Source organism: Dipodomys merriami, unplaced genomic scaffold, assembly GCF_024711535.1.
Source record: "Dipodomys merriami isolate MVZ:Mamm:240054 unplaced genomic scaffold, mDipMer1.0.p SCAF_11, whole genome shotgun sequence".
NCBI classification, from domain to species: domain Eukaryota; kingdom Metazoa; phylum Chordata; class Mammalia; order Rodentia; family Heteromyidae; genus Dipodomys; species Dipodomys merriami.
Genome location: NW_027202382.1, coordinates 1377501 through 1394342, shown reverse-complemented (window position 1 = coordinate 1394342; position 16842 = coordinate 1377501). Strand labels below are relative to the sequence as shown.

General features: G+C 34.7%; 1 protein-coding gene across 10 annotated transcripts in view; it reads right to left on the bottom strand.

Moving 5' to 3' along the window:
- The window catches only part of Cntln (centlein), a 199432-nt gene that overhangs the window by 146051 nt on the left and 36539 nt on the right, over positions 1 to 16842 (bottom strand). For 7 of the 10 annotated variants that reach the window (XM_070007817.1, XM_070007750.1, XM_070007757.1 and 4 more), the window contains 4 exons: positions 15581 to 15610; positions 5788 to 5922; positions 5010 to 5189; positions 1976 to 2109 (listed from right to left, as the gene is read on the bottom strand). In XM_070007817.1, the coding sequence (XP_069863918.1) occupies positions 1976 to 2109; positions 5010 to 5189; positions 5788 to 5922; positions 15581 to 15610 (479 nt within the window). The remainder of the gene's footprint in view (positions 1 to 1975; positions 2110 to 5009; positions 5190 to 5787; positions 5923 to 15580; positions 15611 to 16842) is intronic. The other 3 variants (XM_070007764.1, XM_070007770.1, XM_070007777.1) reach the window with 2 other exon arrangements.

The window sequence follows — 16842 nt, the reverse complement described above, 5'->3', positions numbered from 1 at the left end:
AAATAAAGGAAAATCTAGGTTGAGCTAAGAAAGAATTGCTGAGAATAAAGTGTTTCTTCCCATGGCAAGACAGATATTAAGATGTCTGAAAATTACTGTATTGCTAAAAGATAAATCCAGTGATTATTTTTTACAATGATACTTAGTAATTCCCCTGCAGAAAACAAGTTTGATAGCCAAGACACAGAAAAGTAGAATAGCAGCCTATACTCGAAATGTACCACACCTCTGGCAATGGGTAAAGCAAAGATAAACTAAATGATTCCTTTAAAGTATCTGCCATAGCCTGGCACATGTCACTTTCACTCATGCTTTCTACTTCTTATAATAAGTTACATGGCTAAATACTGTAATGATAATCTCATAAATAAATAAAAAAGTGTAGCATGGTATGTTATGATCAAATGTTCAGCAATGAGCACAGAAATAAAATGTAGAATTAGGACGAAACATTTGTGAACATGCAATTATACAAGAAGCAGTAAGTGCTATAATTTCAAAATACAAATTGAAGTGGACGGGCTGGGAAGGTAGCTCAGTGGTAGAGCGCTTGCCTTGCATGCCTGAGGCCCTGAGTTCGATTCCTCAGCACCACATAAGCAAAAAGTAAAAAGCCGGAAGTGGTGCTGTGGCTCAAGTGGTAGAGCGCTCGCCTTGAGCTGAAGAGCTGAGGGACAGCGCCCAGGCCCAGAGTTCAGGCCCCACGACTGGACAAAAAAAAAAAAACAAACATATTGAAGTGGACTTATTATAATTAATGTTTTATTTTCCAATACATACCAGGATATCAAAACCAACTAAAAATAAAAAAGAATTATAAATAAATAATAAAACGATTATCTTCCGAAGATTATCATATCATCTTTTTAAGTTTTGGAAAGATAGTATTTATTAGTGATTCTTAAAAGAATAGTAATGGTCTAAGATTTTAATTCCTTCAATTTCACATCAGAAAGCCTATTTTTCCATTAAACCTGAAAAAAAAACCCACAAAGCCTAGTTGTTACTAAAAGAATGTATATATCAGGGCCCTTTAACCTGTAAACTTCTATAAAGATTTTCATAAAAATGGACTAAGAAAAATTAGCCGGGCGTTGGTGACTCACACCTGTAATCCTAGCTATTCAGGAGGCTGAGACCTGAGGATCACGGTTCAAAGCCAGCCTGGGCAGGAAAGCCTGAGAGACTCTTATCTCCAATAAAAACCACTAGAAAACTGGAAGTGGCACTGTGGCTCACGCAGTAGAGCACTCACCTTGAGCTGAAGAGTGCAGGGACAGAGCCCAAGCCCAGCGTTCAAGACCCACGACCGACCAAAAAAAAAATGGTATTATTACATTTTTCATAAACTTCTATTTATTTTATTATCTTCAAGTAGTTGTTCAAGGGTGTTTAATTCAACATGTCAGTTTATGCATCTTGATCAATATTATCATATACTTTTATAAACACTTATTTCATGCTCTTATTTCAATACTACATAGGTAGTACTCATATTTCTCATAACACATAAAAGCACAGTTGTATATCATGTTTATCTTTCAATCAATCCCACCTTATTACTAGTACTGTAGTAGTAGTAGTAGGAGGAGTATTGCAGAAAGAATATTTCATAAATAAAACTATATAGAACATAAAATAAAAGTTCAAAATTCACATTTTTCTCACTTACTACTACTATTACAACACACGGTCAGAAGCTTAGAAAAGAAACAATATATGAGTTCATTTCCCTTGTTACAAACTGGAAACAAGGGTACTCCTGGACTATGTGCAATCAGTCCTGTGGGTCATTAATTCTCCTAGGTTGCGTATTCACATCATAATACCCACAATTTCAGATTTCAATGTGTAAACATATATAACAACAGAAGACAGACTGTTGACATTTATAAATGCTAATAACAAACATAAATGTCATATTGAATAACTAATAACATATCCTAATGTTAAATTAAAAATTGAATATACTTGCCGGACAAGGGTAATATCCATGTCCTTTTGGAGAAGTTCAGTCTCTTTATTATCCAGTTGTAAAGATAGAGCATTATATTTACTCTGTGATACTTCAATTTCTTTCTTGGCTTCAATTAATTCATTTTCAAAAGCCTAAAATTAGAGCATTTGTATTACATCAAACATAATACAACTAAATGTAACAAAAGGTTTTACATATATATATATATATATATATATATATATATATATATGTTCTATCAAATGATACAAAAAGTCATAGTTTAATTTTTTCACTTAAAAAATTTAGACTGAATTGTGGTGGTATATACCTACACTCCCAGTTACTTGAAAGATAGGCATTCAAAGAATCATGGTTCAAGACCATTCCTATCAAAAAGTTAGTGAGACTATATCTCAACCAACAAACATTGTGGCATGTGCCCGTGGTTTCAACTATGCAGAAGGCATAGGTAGAAGGATTGCAGTCCAAGGCCAGGCATAAATGCAAGACCCTATGAAAAAAGTAATGAGCAAAAAGGGAGACTGGGGACATGGCTTATGTGGTAGAGCACCTAACACTTGTCAGATTCTGAGTTCAAACCCCAGTTTCACTTTTTAAAAACTTAGCACCAACAGTACCTTATTCAATTTAGAGATTTTTGTTTTTTTGTCAGACACCTAAAAAATCATCATAGCTTACTGAAGCTGAGAATGAGAAGATTGTGGTTTGAGGACAGCCTGGAAAGAAAAATTCACAAGACCCATTCTCAACCCACTGATGGGCAGTGACATGCTCCTGTAATCCTAGCTTCATGCAAGATTAAGATTTCAGGATTCCAGGCTAATATTGGAATGATTGAGCCCAGACAGTAAAGTACAGAGACTATCTTCAAGAGAAGAAGCTGGGATTAGAGACTTGCACCTGTCATCCCATCTACAGTGGTAAATCTAAAATAGACAGAATCTTTCTCCTGGGCAGGAAGCAAAACTTATTTCAAAAAAAAAAAAAAACCAGCACAAAGAAAAGGTTGCTCATGTTGTTCAGTTAAGAGTGCCTGCATAGCACTGATGAGGGCCTGAATTCTAAGTCTAATACTAAAAAGAGAAACTTCAATCAAAAATTTGAAACCAATGAAAATTGTATAGAAATTATTAAACAAAATAAATTATCTAAAAAAATTTTGCCAGGGGCTGGGAAGGTGGCTCAGTGGTAGAGTGCTTGCCTTGCATGCATGAGGCCCTGGGTTCGATTCCTCAGCACCACATAAGCAGAAAAAGCTGGAAGTGGTGCTGTGGCTCAAGTGGTAGAGTGCTAGTCTTGAGCTGAAGAGCTGAGGGACAGTGCTCAGGCCCAGGGTTCAGGCACCATGACTGGCAAAAAAAAAAATTAAAAAAAAAAAATTTTGCCAGTCCTGGGGCTTGAACTCAAGACCTGGGTACTGAGTACTGGGTACTGTCCCTGAGCTCAAGGCTAGTGTTGTACCATTTTAGCCACAGCACTACTTCTAGCTTTGTCTGAGTAGTTTATCGAAGATAAAGTCTCATGAACTTTTCTGCCCATGATCCTCAGATCTCAGCCTCCTGAATAGCTAGAATTACAGGCATGAACCACCATCACTAAATTACATACATTAACAGTGTTAATTAAAAGTGGGCATCATAACCCAAAATGTAAAAAGAGATTAAAAACTTTAGGATGAAAAAAACTTTATCATATATAAACAGTAAAAACATTATAAAAGAAAATAAAATTGACACAAATTCACAAATATTTAAAATCTCATTAACAAAAATTTCACAGAACTGAAAGAGAAAAATCACTGTATTACTTAGAAAATGAGGATTAGCAAAGACCCTAACATCACACACACAAAAAAATACTATATACCTTTGAATAGTGACACTGAGCATTATTAGCTTCAGTTTTCCAATTAGAAGACATAGAATGGAGGTTTAGATTTAAATTTTTGGTTGTATTTAAGGGTAACTGGTAAGGGAAAAAATGTACTGCATATGTTGATTGATACATGTCTATAATCCCAGCTACTGAGCGGCATAAGCAGGACTGTAGATGAAAACATGAGACCCTATTTTAAAAAAGGCAAAAGTAAAAAACTAGGGTGTGGCTCAACTGAGTATCTGCCTAGCAAGCAGGAAGCTCAGTCCAAACCAGTACCATAAAAATAAAAATATACAAGTAAATAATAAAACAAGTGTTTTAAAATGTAATTAATTCAATGGCTCAGTCATTCTTAGTGTATGACATCAAGATATTATTTCCTTAAAAAATTCAATGGATTGATTTAAATATTCAGACATATTTCTTCCCTAAATTAAATATTCATGAACATAGCACACATTCAAAAATATCTTGTCAACTATATATTTGTGGATTTTTACATATATAGATTCATCTATTTATTTAAATTAGGTATCCTTTTTATGTGCACATTAATAAGACTCACTTTGTTTCTGCTCTTTTCAATAAAAATCTATGGCAAAAGAGAAATATTATTTTGATAACATGGTCAAGAACAGAAGTAGGATTATAAAGATGGTAACTTTTTTCCTGTACTAAAATTGCTGCTAGTCCCCTTTAAGGCAAAAAAAAGCAGTAATATCATAGACCCATAGAAGAGCATATTTAAGGATTTTTGTAGGGGTTTTTCCACTATATTTTCTAAAAGAACATAGAAAATACTTTTAAAACTATATTACAATGAATTTGAACTACATTTATAACTTTAAGTCTTAATTTTTAAAAGTCTAATACTAAATTCTCAATGTTTTTTCAAAATACATTTCAAAATGCAATAGCTTTTATTTTTTAATGATTACATTTTAGGATAACTATTTGAAGTCAGTTTCCTGCTTTGCAACATCAATTTTTAAAAAGCTGTGGGTCTTAAGTGAAAGAATATAAATTAATGCTAGTTCCCACTGGTGGATTTGAATATATAACTTGTTAGTTAAAGAAAATTACATGTATTAAACTCCTGATAAGAAGTTAGATCTAGAATAACAGCATGAATTCCATTCCCATTGTATACCTTTATTTTTGTATCAATGGTCTGCTTTTCTTTTCTCCAAAGTGCCTCCTGCTTCCTCAGTTTCTCCAGGTCATTTAGCAGGTCAGCGCAGTAGGTACTTAATTTCTCATTTTGCTCCTCCAGATTTTTTATAACCAGTCTGCTTTGCTCCTCTTTATTCTGTACACACTCCTTAGTGTCCTGTAGAACAGTACCACGAGGGCCGATAAACAACAACAAAAAAAAAGGTGAGAACTAATCAGCAAATATAAACTGTGCAGTTTTACCCTCACAGCAGCCTTCTTCTATATTTGATGGCCAAGGTCACCTGTGTACTTTTATTGGCCTCTTTTCATGCAGGTGGATGGGTCATATTTTTTCACTGGATGACAGCTTTGATGAGTACACATTTGCAAAGAGCCCATTAATTGATCAAGCTGCCTTTGATGCTGTCCCCAGCTATTTTTGAGACCCACACAGACATATCCTCCCAGACCTGGGTTTTATCAATTAATAATGCCAGTCCCATCAGAATCTAATTACAAGAAGCCACTTATTCACACTCCTACTTTCTTAGCTCCATTTCCATCATTAACTATTTATCTGAAAGTTATAAAGCTTGGAGTCTTAGCTTTAAAGCATCTTTATCAGTTTTCCTATGTGAGAAACTGTATGGTACAACAGGGCCTCAGGCAATTTTTCCTCCAAGCCTGTCACTTTCTGTGCCACAAAGGCTGACAAAGCTTAAAGCAGGACTTCAAAGCAGTAGTCCTATAAAACTATGTACAAGTCAACACACCTTAACTTCTTGACTTTTATCTTTAAATTTCTTTTGCAAGTCACTGAATTCTTTCCTCAAGAAAGCATTTTCTTCATCGAACACAATCTTCTGTTTTACAAGGTCATTTATTTCCCGTTTTAGTACTGATTCTCTCTGTGAAAAAAGTTAGATTTCTGGTAATCTGGTATGTCTAAGAAAAATTATAAGCTTTAGTTTTTAATTGTCACCATTAGGATTAGTTTTCATAATAAAGTTATGATCGCAATTCTCATTTCCTGTGACACATTCAGAGATTTTCATCAAAAAAATGTGCAAGTACAATACTTATCAGTTTAAGATGAAGCACACATATGCTGAACAATACTCTAAAACTTTCAGAATTTATGTGTGAAACAAAAGAAAATGTTACTAAACATTATAATAATGAAAACATATATGTAGCTAAATAATTACTTATTTTCTTATTTAAATTTTATTTGGCTTAGCATCATCTTATATGGTCATACATAGATAGTTATTAAGCTACTTTGTTCATCTGCTAGGACTATCCTAGACATATACTAATAATTACAAGTTAGAGAAAATAGGTGATCGATGTTTCTTCTGATCTGGCTTGCGTCATTTAATATTATTTTTTCCAAGTCTTTCCATTTCCTTATGAATGGGATGATGCCACTCTTTCTGATGGAAGCATAGAATTCCATGGTGTATATATACATTTTTTAACCCATTTATCTACTGAGGGTCATTGGAGTTGTTTTCATATCTTAGCTATGGTAAATAATACTTCAATAAACATGGTTCTGCTGGTAGCTTTAGTATGGCCTTGTTTGTGATCATTTTGGTAAACCCCCAGAAGTGGGAGTGCTGGGTCATAAGGGAGCTCTATGTTTAAGTCTTTTGAGGAAATCTCCACACTTCTTTCCAAAGTGGTTGAACAAGATGTAGAAACAAGAAGTTTTTCTTTGTTGTTGTTGTTTTAATGTACTATGTGGTTTCTTTTTTCTTTTGTGTTTCCTTTTCCCTGTGATTTATCCTCTGTTTTCATTGTATTTGATTTTGCTACCTTGGGGATTGTATATATGTTTATCTAAATTAGGGAAGGGAAGAGGAACAACAAAATGGTGAGACAAAGGACAAAGGGCAAACCAATGCAACAGCAATACTCACAAGACACTATAATAGAAATGAATTGTGCAACTTGGGGTTGGGGAGAGGGAAAGTGGGAGAAAAATGAGGGAGGGGTAACAAGTTCAACAACAAATGTACTTACATATGTACTTACATATGTAACTGTAACCCCTCTGTACATCACCTTGTTAATAAAATTAAATTTAAAAAGAAAGAAAATAAGGAATAAAAAATAAAAATAAAAATAAATCTTTTTTGGAAAACTTTTTTTTAGAAAAACTATGCTCAAGCCTTTAATCCCACCTACTCAGAAGGAGATCAGGAGAATTTGGTCTAAGGTGAGCCAAAGTAAAAACTTATTGAGGCCCTATCTCAACAAAAACGTATGGCATGGTAGTAAACACCTAGCATCATCTCTACCACTTGGGAGGTTTAAGTAAGAGGCATATTCCAAACCAGCCAGGGCAGAAAAAAAAGTCCATACCTGAAAAATAACCAAAGCTGAAGTGGCAGAGTACCTACCTAGCAAATATGAAAAACAATCCTGGTTTCATGAAGGCATAAATCATTTCAAACATTAAAAATGAAAACTTTTGAAGCTGGGCTCTAGTGGTTCATGCCTGCAATCCTAGCTACTTAGGAGACTGAGATCTGAAGATCAGCATTCGATGCCAGCTTTGGAAGACTCATTTCCAATTAATCACTAAAAGGCCAGAAATAGAGTCGTGGATCAAGTGGTAGAGTGCTAGCTTTAAGCAAATAGCTTAAAGACAACGCCAAGTCCCTGAGTTCAAGCCCCAAGACTAGCACAAAAATAAATAAATAAATAAATAAATAAAAATTCTGGGTTCTAAAAATACCTTGCTCTGTAGATAGAATATTAAAACTGTCACAATTTTTAGGAATTCTTCTTACTATCCAGACATAGCTAAATAACTAAAGCCTCAATCATTAGCTTCTCTCTTTTCTATTTATAGAAAACTTACCTCTTCTCTTGTAGTCTTACCTCTGTGGGAAAGACTATCCAATTAATAATCCAGTACTATCACTAATCTCACATTTGTAAATTTATGTAGGATACCTCTATTTGGACTGTCTGCTGCTACTTCAACTTAACATGCTACAACCAAAATCTATATTCTTTTTTAGAAATTTTTATTTTATTGTAAAGATGCTGCAAAAAGGTGTTCCAGTTACATGAATAAAGTAATGAGTACATTTCTTGTTGAGCATTGTTATCATAATACTTTCTTTGTTAATCCTTTCATTCTTTCAATTAACACTGTCTGGCTTACTACACTTTTTAAAACCTCCACATCAGACTCAACACGGCCATCTCTGTCTGCCAACCAAAAAGCACACACAGCAAGATAGACATCTTGTGGTGTTGGAGACTGTTCATTCCTCTCTGGACTAGCGCTGATGTTCAGATCCTTAATAACAATTTATTTTTTTGGCGGCAGGGGTTGGGGGCATGGGGGAGAGGAGGGAAGGAGATGCCCTAGTGCTTGAACTCAGGGCCTGGGCATACTGTTCTGAGCTTTTTTTTATTCAAGGCCCGCACTCTACCATTTGAACCACAGCTCTACTTGTGGTATTTCTGGAAAGATAAGAGTCTCATGGACTTTCCTGACCAGGCTGGCTTCAAATCAAGATCCTCAGATTTCAACTTCTTGCACAGCTAGGATTATAGGTATAAGCTTCTGATACTCAGCTAATTTATTTTTGTATAGTACATATTTATCTTTTATGGAAGACCTTAAGGAAGATGTGAAAATGAGTTACGATCCAAAAATAGAATGAAACATAGGTTGAGTTTAATGAACAAGGTAAAGTTAAATGTTTAGTAGATACTTGATATATGCAAAAAATGTCTAGAAAATGGATAAAGAATAAAGAAAAAGGTTAATGAATTAGCTCTGCACACACCAGTATCCAACTCAGAAACATAATTGCTATAATCTTTATAATTACTTATATGTTCCCTTATTCTCTTACATCGCCTAACCCCTGTAAGAGGCAACAATTTTCTTGAAGTCGGATCATATTTTCCTCTTCTTTATATTGTAAAGCCATGTATACCCTTATTTTTAACTTAATATAAATTAAATACACTATACATATTTTGTATTTCCCTTTTTAACATAGCTTCCCAAATTGATCCATATTGATGATAAATTTGTGGTTTAATAACTTTGGTGTTTAATATATATATATGTATAATATATTTACCTGTCTTCTGTTAGTAGATATTTCAATGGTTTTTCATTTGAGGAAAACAGGTTTAAAAACAATGCAGCTATGAACAATTGTGAGTACAGATACCTAGTAGCAAAAATTTCTCTCAAATAGTTTTTTTAACTATAGACTGCAATACAGAAATGGATCATACAATCAGTTTTGTAATCTAATCAGCCTTTAAAGAATAAAATACAGCTATGCACAATGACTCAAGTCTGTAATCCTAACTAATTGAGAAGTAGAGATTGGGACAGAGTGATTCAAAGACAGCTCTGGAAAAAAAGAGGTTCAAGAGACTCCATATCAATCAGTGACAGCACCATGGTATTAGCCTATAATCCTTATGGTAAGAAAAAGACAATGACTAGGCCCATCAATGTGTTCCTTTCATCCTCAGAGTCTTAGAAGTAGGAAAATCACACTCCCAAAACACAATGGGACTCTACCTTGAAAATAACCAATGCAAAAGGAGGCTGGGAGAATGGTTCCAGTGCCAATCTAGCAAGTTCCAGTCCTGAGTTCTATTTCCATTAGCACCAAATAAACAATAGAAAATATCAAAATTATATATAAATTCTTAGCAAGAGAAAACAGAAGAATAAACTTTAAAAGCAAAAAGACATATTAGATAGATTAAAATATTTCCTAAGTTCTTGTGTGTTTAATTTGGAATTTTAATTTCATTTAAATATTTTGAAATTCACATTTTAATTAAGCCTTCTTGTATGTAGTAAAGATATGTTATTTCAAATATTCACATAGTGTTTATATACAGGATCATGAAATAAAATGCATTTCTTTAGGTCATAATATTCAAGAGAAACTGCTAAGTCATAGGCTATATTCAAAAGTTCCCAACACACCATTCTCCCCACCAACACATATGACTCAGGCTCAGGAATTTTCTTTACAAATAAAGTGCGAATAGTTTCATTTTTAATTTCCAATTTTAATTATTAGGTCATATCAAAATGTATCTGACACCAACTAAACAACATAAAAATAGATACATAAAAATGGTCCAAAAATAATTTACAATCCAACCATAATTCATAGTCTATTTTTCTACTTGTCATCTAAATCTTCATCTTCAAAACTTAAATACTAAGCAGTTTGTAGTACACACCTATAATTCCAGCACTCAGAATGCTGAGCCAAAAAGATCAATAATCTAGGCCAGTCTGGAATAAAATTTAGTTCCAGGCCAGCCTGAACTATATAGCAAGAGTTTGTCTTAAAAAAAATAAAATAAAATAACAAAGAAATAAAGAAAAGAAGAAAAAACTCAACTGCTAAAACAAAGAATATTCAACTCCTAGCTCTTCAATCCTCTATGAAAAATCTCCTCTGCTGTCCCAGAATTGTGTAATAGTTGCCATTTCTAAATTTCTATATTGCTTATATTATTCATTTGTACATATACCTAGTTTTTCCAATTAACTCTCTACATACTCTTCCAAACTACTTATCTACAGATGAGATTGTTGCTGAGTGATGAATTCAAACATAATAAACACTAAGACCCTTTCAAAAACATCTATAGGCATATCCTTCCAGTAAAGAAATAGTAAGTGTAAATAACTATCATCTTCTTGAATTTATTTAAACTGTAGAAAAAAAGTGGACATTAACCAACTTACTAAGCTTAAAATGGTGTTCCTAGTAAAAAGGAACTCTAATAGACATTAACCCTAAAAGGTAACTTATGCCTGGCAAGTTAGTGCATGAGATCATTTAATAATGTAAAGTTCTGCACTTGAATGAACTCAGTAATTTATTAACAAAAACATAGGTCTAATCTAAGTAAAAATGCATAACATGGGTTCTTAGTTCATCAGATATTATATACTAATAATTCTTTAGTATTATGTGATATTATGTTGCATAATCAATAATGCTATACAAAGACTCACTCTAGAAAAGAATAAATTAAACTCAAAATGTATTACTCGTGGCACAAAGGGTGAACAAATTCAGCAGTGACATTCACTACACACTATGTTGGAAATGAACTATACAACTTGGGGAAAGGAAAAATGGGAGGGGAAAAACTGGGAGAGAACATAGTGGGTGAAACTGTTCAAAAGGAAATGTATTTATTACCTGACATGTAACTGTAACCCCTCTGTACATCACCTTTACAATAAAATTTCTAAAAAAATATTATTCTAAAAGCCAACAAATTTTCCTAATGAAATAAATTTCTAATGATCTACTTCAAATGAACATAGGAATATACAGTTAAAAATTATTTTAATAATTTAGCATTATGAAACTTTCCAAAAAAAACCTATCTAGATGAATTCTTAATAGTCTGACTTTAAGTTCATATTAAAACCATAAATGGTGACAAGAGTATGTCTGGAACAAATTTTTTATTATGGATTAGCAAAGAAATGAATAATTCAAATAATGGGCAAGAGAAAACTACAGAGTAAGAAGAGAATAATAGTATGATGTTGGAAAAAAGGGAGTAATACAGCATACAACCTAAAACTCTACCAGCCAGTATTGGAGTGTAATTAATTTATTATTAATGCTGACCTACTTTCAAAATGGGCAAGTTTTTAATATAAAAAAAACCAGAGAAGTAAACAATGATAAAGGAAGAAAGGGGAAGGAATAAGAAAACTGTGATTGAAAATAACAACTGTCTTCTAGGAAGAAAAATTTTGAACAATTATTTAATTAAATGCAATCACATTATCAAAATCTGTATTATTGAGTGAGATCTAGAAGAGAAATTCATGACATAACTCATTTCCAACAGTGACAAATCTGAAGTATAATCTTGAGACAAAATAGGAAGGGCCCAACCCTCTAAGGTTTATGTGCTTGCTTTTGTTTGAAGGTAGAGAGGTCCTGTTCACTTTTTCCCCCCTTGGACGGAGTTAATTTCGCAGGTGGCCAAAGCTGCCCAGACTACAGAAAAACAATACAAATTGTGCCCCAAGGCTGGTTGCTGTGCTAACAGCTAACACTGAGCTAAGGTGGAGTTAGACAGACATATGGGGCCTGCAGGACCTGTGTAGGTTGAGCAAAAATCAAAACAGAAAGGGCACTGTCACTGCCATATCTGCAGCTGAAGCAGCAACCACCTTCCCTCAATTTCTTTTTATTTTTATTTTTTATTTTTTTTTCCTTCCCTCAATTTCAACTGTACTATTTCTGAAGATGTAGGGGCAACCACTGCCCCTACTGCTTCTTCAGCAGCCACATGGGCCACTGTGCATCTACCTTTGTTACCACAACTATATCTGCCATGGCCACTTCTCCAGATGCTCCCATCACTGATGCTGATGCTACCGCAACAATTGTTATGACTTCTCTGGTGATAGCTGCTGTTCCTTCTACAACTGACTCCTCTGATGCCACTAGCTTCCTCCCTGGTTTGCCAGGGATTGTCCTACAGCCTCCTAGGGTGGTAGTACTGGCCTACCCCTCCACATGTGCAGAGGAATCCAACATCCATATGCAAATGGCATCCATGGCCAACCCCAGTGCCAAGAGTCAAGAAAAGAACTAGGAAAACTGATGCAGAAACTACCATCAATACCTGACTGCATCTATGCCACTCTGCCCATTTTGCCTATAGAAGCTTTATTCTTTAGATCCTCAGGGAGCCAGGATGGGGAAAAAAATTTCCCATTTTCTAATTTCCTTGTGCTACCATGTAAATCCCAATAAAGCTTTGTTCGATGGCTTTGCTTTGCATTATTATGATTTCATGATTTCACAAGTACAGCAGTGGAGCCTTGGCTGAGCTAGAAGCATTAATGTCTGGTAATGCTGAGAGCTAGTGACACTAAGCTGCTAACACTAAGAGCTAAAAGCTCATACAACTGAACAGAACTGCACCTTTTTATGATTTCTATCTGATTGAGCAAAGGAACACTCACTTACTAGGACAGTCTTACCAAAAGAAATTTCTATCAAATAGACTATACTTCTAGGAAAGTTTTTCTGCAACCATGTTTTAAAAAGGAGTAAGACACCATGCCATGTGTCTTCTTGTTCACATCCTATATCATGTCTCCTGGCTTGTCTCTGGTCTGGTCATCATGGCATCCCAATTCAGCTCTCCATTGGAGCTGAATTGGTTTGTTGGTATTGTTTTTGTTCTTTCTTTCCTCTCTGGCCTGTTTCCTAGTGTATTTAAGTGTATTTGTGGGCTTCAGGTCTTTGTTATAATGGGCTGCCTACAAACTGCTAACTATATAACAAAGACTCCAAGATTAGACCTCCCCACCCCCTGCCCCGCGCAAAAAAAAAAAAAAAAAAGTGAGTAGAATAACTTTCTAGCAAGTTGGCCAGATATACTGTAAAAACTTAAGCTAAAGAAATTGACACTCAAATGGCTACTTAATTCCATAGATTAAATTTTGTTATAAAAATATTTTTTAAACTATTTAGTTGGTGGGAATGTAAACTTGTTCACCCACTCTGGAAAACAGTATGGAGGTAACTCAAAAGACTAAACACAGCACCAGAAATCCTACTCCTGGGCATTTACCCAAATGACCACAAACCAGACCACACTAATGTCATCAGCACAACCATGTTCATTGCAGCATTTTTGTTAGCACAGTTAAGATATGGAATCAACCCAGATGCACTGCAGCAGATGAATGGATCGAGAAAATGTGGTCTATACACACAATGGAATTCTATGCTTCCATCAGAAAAAATTATATTGCCCTATTTGTAAGGAAATAGAAAGACTTGGAAAGAATTTAAATGCAGTATGCCAGACCCAAAGAAACATAGGCTGCATGGTTTTCCTCATTTGTAATAACTAGAGTTTGTCTATAACTCTACATGTTAATACAATGTATAGTAAAAGACAAAAATTACACTTGGACATGATTAATTAAACAGCACTCTAAGCATTTGCACTCTGAAACGAAGGAGGGTATCCTTCAGAGAGGATCACAATGGCCCGAAGCTATGTACATATGACCATATAATATGATGCTTATCAAAATGAACTCCAAGAAGTTTGGGGTTTTTTTGTTTTTTGTCAGTCATGGGGATTGAACTCTGGGACTGGCAGCCGTCCCTGTGCTCTTCAGTTCAAGGTGAGCTCTCTACAGCTTGAACCACAGCACCACTTCCAGTTTTCTAGAGGTTTTTTTTTTGTTGTTTTTTTTTTTGTCGGTCGTGGGGCTTGAACTCTGGGCCTGGGCGTTGTCCCTCAGCTCTTCAGCTCAAGGCGAGCACTCTACCACTTGAGCTACAGCCCCACTTCCGGTTTTCTGGTGGTTTTTTTATTGGAGATAGGAGTCTCACGGTCTCTCCTGCCCAGGCTGGCTTTGAACCGTGATCCTCAGATCTCAGCCTCCTGAGTAGCTAGGATTACAGGCGTGAGCCACCAGCGCCCGGCTTTCTAGAGGTTTATAAGAGGTAAGTCTCACGGGCTTTCCTGTCTGGGCTGGCTTTGAATCATGATCCTCAGATCTCAGCCTCTTGAGTAGCTAGAATTACAGGCGTGAGCCACCAGCACCTGGCTAAGAAGTTTTTTATTGTACTATTTTTCTTTCTTTTTTCTCTTTTGTTTTATTCCCCCTGTTGTCACTGTTTTTTTTTTAATTTCTCTACTCTTTGTCGTGTGTATAAGTTTATCTAATTTGTGGACAAGAAGGGGAATCAAAGAAGTGTTGGGACAAATGGTAAAACAATGCAACAGTGATATTCACTAGACATCATGTTGGAAATGAACTTTACAACTTAGGGGGAAGAGGATTAGGAGGGGGAAAACTGGGAGAAAATGAGGAGGAGTTAATACTGCTCAAAAAGGAATGTACTCATTACCTTACTTATGTAACTGTAACCCCTCTCTACACTTTTATAATAAAACTTAAATTAAAAATAAAAATTATTTATTATTACTCAGTGAAACAACCAAACTTAATAATGGGATATACAGTTTCTAATCTAGTATATAAGGAAGCTGGAAGTCATATCTCTATTCACACAAGAAGAAGCTAAACTAAGATTCATCAGAGAATTGAGGTCATGGGCAAACTGTATTAATACTCTCAAAAAAAATAGCAAATTCAAAGAATTAACCAGATTGGAAGGCCAGCATTCAAAGTTCAACAGGAGCCAATGACATGATAGGAAAACATAACCAAACTACCAGAGGATGAGTATAAAATATTTCAAGAGTTAAAAGGTTCAGGAAAGTTTAGTCTTGAGTGAAAGAAGACAGGTACACACTTGGTAAGTTTTATTTATAAGAACACTGTCACAAAGAAGATAGAAGAAAAATCCCTTTCTGCTGCCAGTAGGGAAGTGAAAACGTGGTCATTTTAAAATACAGAGAATTTTTTTAAAACAAGACCAGCCCTTATGTGAAACTGGCTTATCAGAGGCCAGTTTAATGGGGATTTACTAGAACCTAACCAATGGAAATATCCAAAGACAAGCATACTCTTACCTTCACATAAATCTTGTCTTTGTATCTCTCCTGAGGAAGGAAAGACATAAGAGAAAACTAAGAAACATTATGTTAGTAACAGTCTAGAAGCTCAATAAAATTGAAGACCTAATCATAACACTATCAGAACCCCCTCTCTGCCCCCTCCAGAAAAGAGAAGCTAGAATTGGCTAGAATTATAGGCATGAGCCACTGGCACCCAGTAAAAGTCAAATAATTTTAATAGTATAGTAAACTGTTGCTATCTGTGGGTATATGGTTCCAAAGAAACTGCCATTGAGAAAATAATACAAATGCCCAGAGTGCATCCAGTTCAGTACTGAATTAAGAATGATTGATTCATTTTCCCTTAATGCCACCCAACTTTCACTAAAAAGACATAATACCTTTCAACAAGCCTAAAATTTTCACTTCTTATCTTTAATTAAGAAATTATATTATCTCTCTGGCTTGGAAGGATTTCCATAACTTTACCTTACTTTGGGGCATTATTTGCTATTCAGGAGACATATTTATTATTTTTTTAGTAATCTTTAAGCAGTTGTAAAACTAAAGGGCATCAATTATGAGTATAAGATATTTTAATAAATATCACCCTTTCCCCATCATTCTTTCTTATGTCTCCTAACCCCACCCAAACCCTCCAAGATAGCTGGTTCCACTTTCACATATGTATATTGAGTATTGTAACTGTATTCACCTACCCTTCCCCTCTCCTTTCACCAGCCGTACCATCTCTTGATCTCTATACCTTCTCAACAACACATGTTCAACTTCTTGGTATATAAATTAATTTTTCGAAGAGTTATACTACTGCTCTTGAAGGAGGCATATTTTTATAAAATTAAGGATACAAGAACACTCAGTAGGAAATATAGTGATTCATACATAACTGAAGATAATCTAAGTTTAAGGATTTCTCTACATCAATTGAACTGTGTAATGTAAATATAGGAATTTGGAATTTGCATTTTTTAAATTTCTTTTATTTTCTTGATAGCACTTGTTCAAAAGCACATTATAAATCTATGACTAACTCAGGCTTGCTGTATGTGTAATGGTTAATCCTGATTGTCAATTTTGTTGTACTAATAATCTTCTAGAAGATGTATAAAGAAATCTGGATCCATCCATAAAAGTGTTTTCAGAGAGAATCAACTAAGGAGAGGAAGCTATCCTAAACGTAGGCAGCACCTCCCCATAGGCTAGAAGTGTAGATGGAATAAAAAAAAAAAAGAAATTTTAAAAAAAACACTCTAAAT